Here is a 12,360-nt window from a genome sequence, read left to right on the forward strand (position 1 = left end):
AAAAATTCAAAATATAACATATAAGAAAAAATTTAATTTTTTTATTATATGGTTAATGTGATTGTTTAATTTTTTTAAATAATATAAATTTAAACAACAATGAAGAAGGATGCAAAAATTGTTATCAAAACTTTATTATTCATAATCATTAATTGCCTTATATATGTAAATCATATTAGGTAATTTCGTAGCTTTTATTTAAGGAAAGAATACACACTTCCTATATTTTAGGTTAATATAATGTTCTCTAGTGTTATATAATTATGGAATAATGTGACACCATTAGATTAAACTATACTTTATATTAGATACTCTAGAATTCTTTGAAATAGAATTTAGAAGGCATTTAGAGTGCCACCTAGGATTAGGGGTTTTTTTTAATTAATACAAAATTAAGGTTCTAATTTTTCAAATGATTCTCAATTAATATATAGGGGATTATCAAAATGTAGTCTTGACTCTTGTTATCTTGTTAGGTACTCATTCCGTTTCTTTTTGTTTGATGTTTTAGAATATTTTATATTTTAGTTTAGTTTGTATAATGTTTTGAAACTTGTTATATAAAACTATTAAAATAATTGATTAAAATATTAAAAATTAATATTAATTTTTTGTCTTATTTATTCTTAAGAGCAATTATTAATTGTTTTTATTTACTTTTTTGTTATAATTGAGTTTTTTGATAAAAGTAATTTTAAATAAGTTTGTTTATACTAAAACATCATAAAAAAAAGAGAGAGTACGGTAAATATGTCTGTCACCCGTGGATTAGTCGGTCCGCCGGACACATTTGGTTAAAAAAAACAAAGTATAACAATTAACAAGCATACACTTATTTATTTATTTACACATTTCCCTACCTTTTGTACTTCTTATAATGTTTTGTACAAGCTCCTTCTAGCATTACCCATATCTCTCTGCATGTGGATATTGGATATATATCTAACTCATGGCCATTTGTATATTTTTGTATAATGTTTTTCCACATATAGCTATACCCTATACAAAACAGCATTGAAAGAATTAGTATGAGACATATGTTTATGTCTGCATTAAGCGTGTGAGAATTAATTAAACTAATTAGAAAAATGCAATTCCAAGAACTCCTCAGTGTAAGCTCTGCCCTATTGGGTTTATATGTTGTACGTTTAGAGACTATAAACAAATAATTACTTCTTGAAACCAACGTGTATTTGAGTCTGCATGCTTGCATGCGCATTTTTTTTTTTTTTTTTTTTTTTTTTTTTTGAACTTTGCATGCGCATTTAACTCTTCTGTTTTGTTTTTTTTATCACCCCCACATTCCCCTTGGGTTTCTCACTTCAAACCTAGTTTTTGGGATAAAATGTGAATTTCCAACCTAGTTTCTAATATCATAATATAATCGGCCATGCTGAAATTCTATAACAACATAATTAACTCACTCTCGGCGTATTAACATTTATTTGTTGAAGGTAAATATACAATTACTAGTGTTGACCCCATGGGAATATTTTTACTTGCAAACAAACACTGTGAAAACAGTAAAAATCAGCATATAATAAGAAAAATCATCTCATGAGAGTAAATTAATCAGTACAAAATAATGAGAACACATACACTTAAGCTGAGGTCCAGACTCGGACCGAGGCTTGTGATGAAGCTGGCTCGTGTGGCTTTTTGTGGTTTCTGCATCTAATCTTTTTATGTTTACCTTCTTGATCAGAAGACTGAGACCAAGCTTCTAAAACCAATTGAAAGGCGTCTTCTGCGCTGTTGAACTTGTTCTTGTCTGAGATGAAGCAAAAGAGCTAATCTCTTGTAGTGTTTCTCTACTGTTTCATCATCAGCAACGATCAACATTCAGAATCTTATATCGAACTGCTTCTCTTCCTCCTCTGGTTATGCAGAGATAAAAACATCAAACTCTTTACCTGGTTAATGAACGTTTTAGCTCCGTAGTAATCATTCTCTAAGAGTTTTTTTTTTTATCACCAATACCCATTGCTTTTCTAGATTCTCCATCGTCACCTACCATTGTTTGTTTGAGAGAGAAAGCAAAGAATTAAACAGAGGTTAAGAGAATTATATACCAAATTCAGTCCACTGTATTTTCGGAACTTACTATGTCCAGAACCACGAAACATCACACAAATCTGAAACAAATTCGTGGAAATTAGGAAAAAGAAACTTTGTAAAATCTCGTGCCAAGTGAAGAATCTCTTATTTTGACGGACCCTAGAAACTACGTGAGAAACAAAGAAGAAGAAAAATATTAGGAATTGCGAGATAACCAAGGATCGAAGCGTTTGTGTAATCATCAAGAACTCTTCATGATCGCAGCAATAGTTTCTTTCCTGTTTTTCTCTGTAATGCTTCAAACCTGATGCTCCTGTAACACAATATTATATTGAACAAAGCAAAAATTACAATTTGATACTGTTGTATCAAAGCAAACACTAACTTGTTTTGTTGATAGGCTCCAACAATTTCTTTTTAACAAAGTTCACGCCAATAGAGCAAACACCTGATAAGACAAATAAGTATCGAATTTACTTGATTACATGCTATATTTTTTTGATTGATTTAGTATGTTACCTATTACCGAAACGTCTCTTTTGAGTGATCACCGGCTATATTCGCTGGGTGTTTGTAGAATTTTAGAGATAGGAGTTGAGTAAATAAAACATTTTGGAGGAAGGATAACCGTGAGTAGTAGTTGTTTTTAGAAGCAGTTTTCTACATTTTCTTAACATTACTTTGTTTTTATTTATTTTTTAAATATTAATTACGTGGCAAATTTTGATTCGCCAGGCGACTTGCGCTTTAGTATTTATTTGTTATAGATATAGATCTCAAATGGTTGTGGATATATATTACCACAAGTAGATAATCAAAAGAAAAGTTCATTTGCCTTTGGTTAAATTTTATAACAAAAGTTCACTTTAGATACAAGACCTACAAAAAAAAAAAAAAAAAAAAAAAGATACAAGACCTACATCGTTGACAAAAAAAAAGATACAAGACTTACATTACTCGATTAGTTACTTTACAAAAATTTAAACCCAAGTAATTTTTTTTTAATATATATATTTATTTATTAAACCCGGGAAATCATATCCGGTTACAAATCCGCTTTGAACAAAAGTTTCCAAATCAATTTATTACAAAAACTTCAGTTACAAAAAAAAAAATTATTACAAAAACTAGTTTCACCCGTCCACTCAACCCAAGTAAATTTAGTTTTGCTATATGTAAGTTGTCGTATAAAGAGTATCAGAGAGCTGCGAAGAAGAGTGAGAAGCACAAGATTATGTTTTTTCTTTGGTGAACAAAAGGCTTATGGTTTTCAAGAAACTCTCAACAATAAACAAAAAAGGATATAGACAATTAAAGATAAGTGCTCTCGAAGTATAACACAAGCTTATATGTATGATGAAGTCAAATATGAATTTGTGTATTGATGTGTGTGGATAAAGTGTGTTTGTGGCACCGAGAATACAGATGAAGCAGGAGAGCAGTAAAAAGGCTCCCTGCTTTCTAATTCGTTCAGACAAAAAGTGTTACTCTAAGACAAACCATATTTAATTTGATGCTAATGATAGAAAGGGCAAATTACCACCTTATCACTGCGAAATCGAAGTTTTATATTCTTTTATATTTGCTTGAAATAATAACATTAAAATGTTTTTCTTATTACATTTTATGTTATTTTTGTTAGAGATAACAAATTACACTGGGGCTAGCCTTGATGACTTGATCAACTCTATAATATTACGCATCTCTAATAACAAGGAATATTTAGTATGTTTATGGAATTAATATATGAGGACAAAAGGAGAATGAGTTTAAAAAGGGAAGAAAACGCTTAACTTGTAGGTAGGAAGAGTGGTGGAAGTATGATGGAGAAAGAGCAAAGTGACATTTATTATTTTCGTGTTCTTTATCTATGAGACATAAATCATCCCTTATTTCACTTCAATGTTTCCTTCTCTTCTTTCGGTTATTGCTATGTCCCATTTGTGTATATATATAAGGTCAGAACTTAAGATAAACAGGTGTAAAGTTAAAAAATCTAACAAGCATTACCAGTACCATCTTAACATGTGCGGTTTACACGATTGAAATTATAACATACTTAGTCAGCTCCAGTGCCGGACCAACCTTTTATTGCCCCAATCAAAATTTAAAACTATGTCTTCATATATGTTTTATCAAGATCACAAAACAGTATAAAAAATAACTTAAATTTTCATTAAAAAAATCAAATTTCATAATATGTTCATAAAAAACATTGACATAAAATCACTTATTGCTGAAATATAGATTTTCTTGCATTTTTCCCTGCAAAATCATCCATTAAACTCCTATAGTCAAGTTTTTCGACCATAGCAGTCTCAATTGTTATGTTTCTATTTTAGAATTAGTGTTTTAACTATTATCTAAAATATAAATTTACTAATATATTTAAACAATTTGACAAATCTTATTATAACTAAATATGCCCAATAGATAATATTTTAACAAAATAATCTACAGATTTTCTTTTTATATATATACTAATAATTTTTTTCTTTTTAAATATGCCCCACTAATTTGGATGCCCTAATCCTTGGCTTGGGCGACTTCCCCTTAAGGTCGGCCCTGGTCAGCTCAGTAATTGTGTGTGTTTACGCTCATAAAATTATTACGTACTAATGATTTTTCTTATGCTATTCCAGTTGCAGCTTCTGTAAGGCCACGTGACTGGCCGAGAAAGTGGCATCACATTCAGACGTGAGGATCTATATACTATTGCTCAGGCCCATTTTAAACTGGGATCGAAAACTATGATTTGAAGAAATTTTAGTAAAGCAAAAACATCCGTCTAAGATTCAAATGGTACACTCTTTTGAACGGTCCACATACACTTGGTGGACAACAAAGTTAACTAGAGAGCATAATGAAGAAAGAAGTAAAAGTCCAAAACCCTGAGTAGTCTGCAAAAATAAAAGCAAAGCCCAAAACGACTTAAAATAAAGAAACAAAGCCCAAAACTCGAAACATAGATAGCTTGTTCGTCAGCCAAGATGACATACATGATACACCTCAAGAATCTGCATTTCTTTGAGAGCAGTGAAGTGACATGGTCGCTCAAAACTGGCGCCTTGGTGGTCTAGCCTCAGCCTCCGAGACTCTAATCTGTCTTCCATCCAAATCCTTCAAAGAAAAACAAAATGTGTATAAGAGAGTTTGCTGCACAATGAGTCAATGACAAATACAGCAATACTTACTGCGCCATTCAAAGAGTTGATGGCTCGTGTGACCTCTTGAGGAGAGCCGAGTGTCACAAACCCAAAACCCTTTGATCGACCAGTGTCCCTGTCGTAAATGACCCTGGCCTCAACAACCTTTCCTTGCTCGCTGAACAAGCTCTCAAGAGCCGTGTCATCCACACCCCACGAAAGGTTTCCCACATACACACGGTCTGATGAACCTGAGCCTGAGCCTGAACCTGACCCAGAACCATAGCTGGAACGCTCAGACCCGTAACCAGAACGTCCTGAACGTTGAGACCCGTAGCCGGAACGTTCAGAGCCGTAACCAGAACGTTCAGAACCGTAACCACCACTTCTTGGTCCCCTGGAGAATGATTCCTCCCTCTTAGGTGGAGGAGGGCCAGCGTTAACCCTCAAAGCTCTGCCCTCAAGTTCCTGCAATGTTCATGACAACAAGCTTAACAAAAACATAAACCATAAAAGCCTCCACAAACCAACCAGAGTATTAACAGACACACGAATAACATTACACACACAAGCCAAGAACAAACAGGACACACAATAGGCAATTCAATAAAATATCAATAAGACAAGAGCACAGTAAAGAAGAGGCTTTATCTCATTACATAGCCATTAAACTGCTGAGCAGCTGCTTCAACTTCAGCTGCAGTGGACATTGTCACAAATCCAAAACCTCTGCTTCTGCCAGTCACTTTATCATAGATAACCTACAAACAAAACCAAACCCCAATTCATCATAAATTCAAAACAAAACCAAATCTCAAATTATCTTCAAAGACCCATTCATTTCAAGAAAGCTATAAAGCACCAAACTTTAGGAAGAGAATTAGCTATACCTCAACCATCTCAACAGTCCCGGCGCTCTCAAACAGCTGAGCGAGCTGAGCGCTATCCACATCGAAGGAGAGGTTACCGACGAAGAGTTTGAGGTCCGCGGAGAAGGAGGAGCTGCGCTCTTGCTGCGGCGGGGGAGAGTCATCGTCGGTGAACATGTCGTCTTCCTCCACCTCGAAATCCGATGATACGGCCACGTTTCTGGCGAAACGCGACGGGTGTTGGGCGGGGGAGGAGGAGCATTTGACGGCGGAGGAAGCGAAGATGGAGTGGAGTTTGAAGGAGAGGGAAGGTGGGAGAACGGAGGCGGAGCGGGAAATGCAGAGAGGGAGGGATTTAGGGTTGAAGGAAGAAAGGGAAAGGGAGGAAGCAGAGGCAGACATGGCTCACTTTACTTTCTCTCTCGCTGTGCTTTGGGGGAAGGGATAAGGTTTAAGGGTTCTTCGGGAGATTTGAGAGTGAGGAGATAATAAAGGAGACGAGTTCTAGATATTTATTCCCCACTTGGATATTTTTTTTTTTAATCTAAAATCTTTATTTTGCATATTATTAGTGCCAGTACAATAGTAGAATTTTTTGTAAAAGAGGATTTTTTTTTTTAACAGCTATGAACATAAATAAATTTCCATTCCATTTAAAAAACATATATTCTCATTAGCTCTTTTATTCTTTATGAGAAAACTGTTTTCTAAAGATATATATTTGACATTTTTGATGCATTTTGTTAATTAGTAATAAAAATAAAAAATAAAATAATATTTAATGAATTATATTTATCTAAAATGATTTATTTATAATCAAAATTTAATGGTTTTGATATGTGTGAAAAAAAAACCAATTTTTTTTTTTTAAATATTGAATTTTGTATAATTTTGTGTGTTTTTAGGAATGTTTGTAAACCATTTTTTGTGTTACTGATGAACTGGAAATATATTCATAAAAGTATACACTCTGTTTTTTATAATAATAATAACACAATTGAGGAACTTTATAATGAAGTGAATGATATGTGTGATAAGATCTTGTCCGTTCAATTTGGATGCACAGTGAGAGAAGTAACAAGAGAGTGGGTCTAGTGAGAAGATAAGAGTTTACTAATAGCCAAAGGTAAAATGCAACTAGAGACTGTGGACTGATGCTCCAGCATGGATCTTCAACTTGTCCTTTAATTATTAAGTAACCTCCCTCTTGAAAAATAATCATTTGAGGTTTATGTTGATAATGTTAACCTTAGTTTCATTTGCTTTGAATTTTTTCCTCTTAAAAATGAAAAGGCTTTTATTTGCTAATCTCCAAGACTATATTTACGAAGTGATTTTGCCACATGTCATCTCTATAATCAATTTCACAAAACGAATATAACATGACTACTGAAATTAATGACATGACTTCCGAAAAAATATGACATGGATAATTTTATTTAATGTTGATTTATATTTTTGGCAAACTTATTAGAATATGGTAATAATTCATATATTACATTTAATATTGATATTTCTTTTTGGTAAACTTTTTAAAATATGGTAATAGCTCATACATCATCTATAAAATAAATATATTCATATATAACATTTCAAAATTTGAAATATTATTACTTTTGTATAATTATACAATTTGTATTACCAAAGGTTTCAAAAATTTCTACAATTTTTTTTTAAAAAAATATCTAATCGTAAGATCATTAGTTTTTTATATATCTACAATTTTATAAATATTGTTCAGGCTAAATTTTTGATAATTATACAATTTTATATCATTTTATTAGTTTTAAACAAATTGATTTAATATATATCAAATCTATATTAAATATTAGTAAAAAAATAGTAAAATCTATAATATTTAATAAATTTTAATAAATTTTATTTTTAAATATAAGTTAGATTTAAAAAATTTCTTACTGGTGGAAAACACCGGTTATCCTTATCTCTCACCAATCTTTTCAAAGAAAAAACTTAATAGCCTTGCAGAATTTTCAATTAACATTCCTATTAGTGATTTGCTTAATGAACCGGAAAGAGTTGAGCATTGGGCTCAGTTTCACTTCTTGGCCCACTCAGCCCAGAGTAATGTAACTAACAAGTCCCACAACACAAGTTGGCCCAACTTTTCTAAATATAAATCGTACCGATTAGGTGTTAAAGCTAGCAATGTCCGGTCCTGAGCTGATATTTCCCAAACCTGTTAACCGTTAAACAAGTAATAGCCAACCCGGTTCCCACAGAAACGGGACCCATTCACATCCCACGTGTCGCTAGTGAAGATGGACCAAGAGATTGAAAGGCTAAGGAAAATCACATTGTCCGGCAGAGAATCGAAGAAGACACAACAACGCTCACAAGATCCTCTTTTGTCCGTACTGAAACGATGAACGTTTCTGCTAGAATCTCCTCCGTGTTAAGATCCTCCAATCTCTGCCTGATAACCCCTAGATCATCATCTTCCTCTAGATTCCTCTGCTCCAAAAGAAACCCCGACGAATCTCCCAAAAACGACAATGGTGAGAAAGAATCAATCAGTTTATCTCGAAGCTAGTGCTTATTGTCTCGTTCTTACATCAGATTCTTGATTTATTATGGTCTCAGGTGATAAATCGTCGAGGGATTGGGACAAAGCGTGGAAGAGTTTCAAGAAACAAAGCAAGAAGACATTCTTCTCTCAGTTCAACGTGGACAAGTACGTGACGTGGAATCCTCCGAGATCGGAGTTTCCGTTGTCGGAAGAAGTTGATCCTATCAAAAGAACAGAGAGATCTAATCTCATGCTCTGGACAAGTCCAAAGTTCACATTAGTTGGAGCCATCGTCATTGTCTCATTCCTCCTTCTATATACCATTCTTGCTCCTGTCAAGTGAAATCGCATGCATTCTTGCTAATGGTAGTTATTGTCAAATTTGCTATCTAAATGATAATATTAAGATAATTGATTGCAAACTACATTTCAGTAGACAAATAGTCGTGGGACTCAACCTCTACTACTCTATGTCTCGTGTTAAAATATTTGAAAATATTTTAATAGGTTGCAATTAATTCTAAGACGGATTAAGGAATAGAACATGCAAGAAGGTACAAATATGACTCAAATTGTAAAATCGCATGCATTATTTTTTCAAAATTAGCCAGAACAATATAATTTTATATGTTTTTTGAGAAAAATATTTATTCATTCATGCCTCTGAGATAAACATTTGAATATGCTTTAGTATACTACTACTTAAAAGAAACATTTGAATATATATAGACATTTGAAAAGTTTTATAATGCCTGCCTCTTGTAGCACGCTGGTCTGCGATGGCATTTCATTGTGCAACGTGTGGCCAGTTCGAAGCTCGAGCGAGGCACCCAAAGAGAGAGAGACCAAAAAAGTAGTAGAGCAGTAGAGAGCGTCTTGTTAAGATTAAAAAAAATGAGGTATTTCTAAATATTTTTTTTCTCCAAAAAAAACTATGTATAATTGCTGTAATGACGAAGACTAATGAATTCAATAAAAAAAAAGGAGACAAATAGGCAAATGAGGATCAGCTTAGGTGAAGACAAATTTAAAATTGTATAATATTAAGTATTTCATATGTTTACGAAAGTTTTGATTATTATTTTTATGAATTTAATGTAAGCTACTTATGAGTCATTATTAAATAAGTAAACCAAAGACGGTCAACACAAGAGGCTCGGTATGTTCCTAAACACGAAGCCAGTACGCTTCTTTCAAACGCCATAGTCAGAAAACCTCGCCGAGTCAACATCGAACCCTAGCTACACACCTCATCGGCTTCTTGGGACTTTCGAGGTTTCGCATAGTATGCTTTGTCGGAGCAGGATTTTGAGGCTGAACACAAACCAACTTAGTCGTTGGGTTCCAAAAGAGTTATTTTGAGGCTGAATACATTTTGCAGGAGCAATTTTAACAGAAACAGCTGAACATAAACAGAGAAAGCATAAAATAGTTGAAAGCTGTTATGAGATAAGATTTTAGATGATTATCCATTTACATATTATATTATTACTTCTCCTCTAAGTCACCGACTGATGTCATTGTTTAATATTTTCTGATTGCTATAAATATGTACTCTCTCCTCTTATGTTTGTACGGCTGAAGAAAGAAGAAGAAATAAAATTATCACAACTCCTCTCTCTCTTTACGTTACCAAACAAAAAGGACGTAGAACAATTAACTTTTGTAACTCTTTTCTTGCTTTATTTATAACACGTTATCAGCACGAAGCTCTGGTCAACTGAGGTTTATCAATCCGAAAGTTCTTAAACCAGTCGAGGTAATGTTTAAATTTATTTGTTTCAATATACTTAATTTATTTAAATTTTATTATTGTTCCGGATTGAGAGGCTAGGCCTTCTCCGTTTATTTTCGGGATGCTAGGCGTTGTCTTTCCCGACTGATCGTTATGGTAGGCTATGCCTTCACGATCAGAGAAACACGTGGTAGGCGTTGCCTCCGTGAATGAAAAAAAAGGTCAAAAATGGCAGATTAAGTCTCCTCGGACCTTGAAATAAGTAAAGTCAAAATGGTAGACCATGTCTCCTCGGACTTTGAAAAATGATCAATATGGTAGTCTAAGACTCTTCGGATCATGTAGAAGGCTAAGCCTCCAATTTTATTTATGCTCTTTAAATTTTTGCAATTTAAATTTATGCCTTTAGTTTCTGCATTTCAATTTCCGTCTATATATTATTATTCTATGAATTCAATTATCATATCAAATTTGACAAAGCTCAAAATAAATGCCCTTGATATTACGAGAAATAGTTATATGACCTGGGCAGTGGGTGCAAAGATGCACCTGAGAAAAAATGAGCTTTGAGAAATCATCGATAAGTTGAAACTATATCGGATGAGAAAAAGATAAAGCCATGGTATTTACACCAATTCAATGATGGTTTATAAGATGAGGTGTATCATGAGAAAAGATCTAAAAGATCTTTGATAAATAAATCCTTGAAAGAAAGGATTCACTAAATAGTAAGAGTTGATATAAATCCTCCGTGAAAACTGAAAAAATGAAATCATGATACTAAACCATCAAGTCGGTCCTTCCTGAAAAGGATGAGGGCGTGGATGCGGTTGAAACCGCTATCGTGGTCGTGGAAGAGGACGAGGAAGAAGATTCCGTCCCTATGAGAATAATGGAAACTTCCACGAAAAATGAAAGTGGTCGGGTGATAAAAGGCAAACAGAAAAGGTTTGCTATAGATACGGGCAGAAAGAAAATTATGTATGTAGTTGTCGTACGCCAAATATTTAGCCGATCTTTATCGAGAATCAAAAAGAAAAAGAGAAAAGAAGTATAATAAACTTCGTCTCTTATGAGCCCGAACCATTTTTCATAGCTTGAATACTCATCTTGATGATTCAGATTTTCTGGTTGGTCCAGAAAATGAAAATAAATTATCGATGTGATATGAGAATTATCTTCTTGGATAAGATTTTGAGATTCAGGATGGAGATAGATGTATCTGGCAGATATTGGGTCATCGTACATGACTACTAAAGGTAACAAATATTTCTCCTCTCTCAAAATAAGTAAGTACAATATCTATTACTATAAAAATTATTATTGGCTCTAGAGGAGCTTATGAATGAAAAGACATGCATAAGAAAATGATGGCAAAAGTATAAATGAGTGGTAAACCTGAAGTTTACTGATATATAGCCATCTCCAATAATGTTATCCACATTATTGTGAAATGTTGAAAAACTAAAAGTTTTTCACATATAGCATGTGAAGAAAATAAAGGAAACCATCATGGGTGTTGAATCATCAAACAAGTTCATAATATGTGATTTCTTTAAGCAGACCCCAAATTAAGATCTCACTCTAAAGGATTTGAAACATAATTCATCCCAAATGAGAAAACTGAATATGTTATTGGTTCTAGAGTGGGATTCAGTACGAGATTTTAGACATGGAGTGTCATCATCTCGAGGGGGAGAATTAAAGAATCCTAGTAAGTGGAACATTGAAAAAATTATGTTCGCACTCGAAAAAGAACTTGATAAAGTAAACTCAAGTAAGATGATCCTCATGATCGGGTGTAAACATGCAGTTATGCATGTAATAAAGACATATACAATCCAGAGGGATAAAGTATATGAATAATTAGAAATATGCTCGCAAGTTTGCTAGAAGCATATGATAAGCTGATGGAATGAGATATGTGAAATTGATTACAATGAAAAGTAGGATAATCCATTTACAAAATGTCTGCCAGACATTTTGATGAAATAATGAAATCTCATATTCCAGCTGAAAATGCTC

The 12,360-nt window shown here is 33.3% G+C and overlaps 2 protein-coding genes across 3 annotated transcripts; one reads left to right on the forward strand and one right to left on the reverse strand.

Annotated features, from left to right (window-relative positions):
• Positions 1-4,809: 4,809 nt before the first annotated feature.
• LOC106312735 (29 kDa ribonucleoprotein, chloroplastic-like) lies at positions 4,810-6,559 on the reverse strand. Its single transcript, XM_013750358.1, has 4 exons — positions 6,095-6,559; positions 5,864-5,965; positions 5,253-5,672; positions 4,810-5,178 (listed from the first exon to the last, which is right to left on the reverse strand). The coding sequence occupies exons 1-4, from the start codon at positions 6,473-6,475 to the stop codon at positions 5,113-5,115; spliced, it is 969 nt and encodes a 322-aa protein (XP_013605812.1). The 5' UTR covers positions 6,476-6,559; the 3' UTR covers positions 4,810-5,112.
• A 1,810-nt stretch (positions 6,560-8,369) lies between these two features.
• Positions 8,370-9,462, forward strand: LOC106310297. Of its 2 annotated transcripts, XM_013747536.1 has the most exons (3): positions 8,370-8,589; positions 8,675-8,966; positions 9,366-9,462. In XM_013747536.1, exons 1-2 carry the CDS (start codon positions 8,457-8,459, stop codon positions 8,941-8,943), a joined length of 402 nt encoding a protein of 133 aa, XP_013602990.1. In that variant the 5' UTR covers positions 8,370-8,456; the 3' UTR covers positions 8,944-8,966; positions 9,366-9,462. The 2 variants fall into 2 exon arrangements, with proteins under 2 accessions (XP_013602990.1, XP_013602989.1); XM_013747535.1 differs by lacking the exon at positions 9,366-9,462 and having other exon boundaries at positions 8,675-9,035.
• Positions 9,463-12,360: the final 2,898 nt, after the last annotated feature.

Source organism: Brassica oleracea, chromosome C8 (genome assembly GCF_000695525.1).
Source record: "Brassica oleracea var. oleracea cultivar TO1000 chromosome C8, BOL, whole genome shotgun sequence".
Lineage (NCBI taxonomy): Eukaryota > Viridiplantae > Streptophyta > Magnoliopsida > Brassicales > Brassicaceae > Brassica > Brassica oleracea.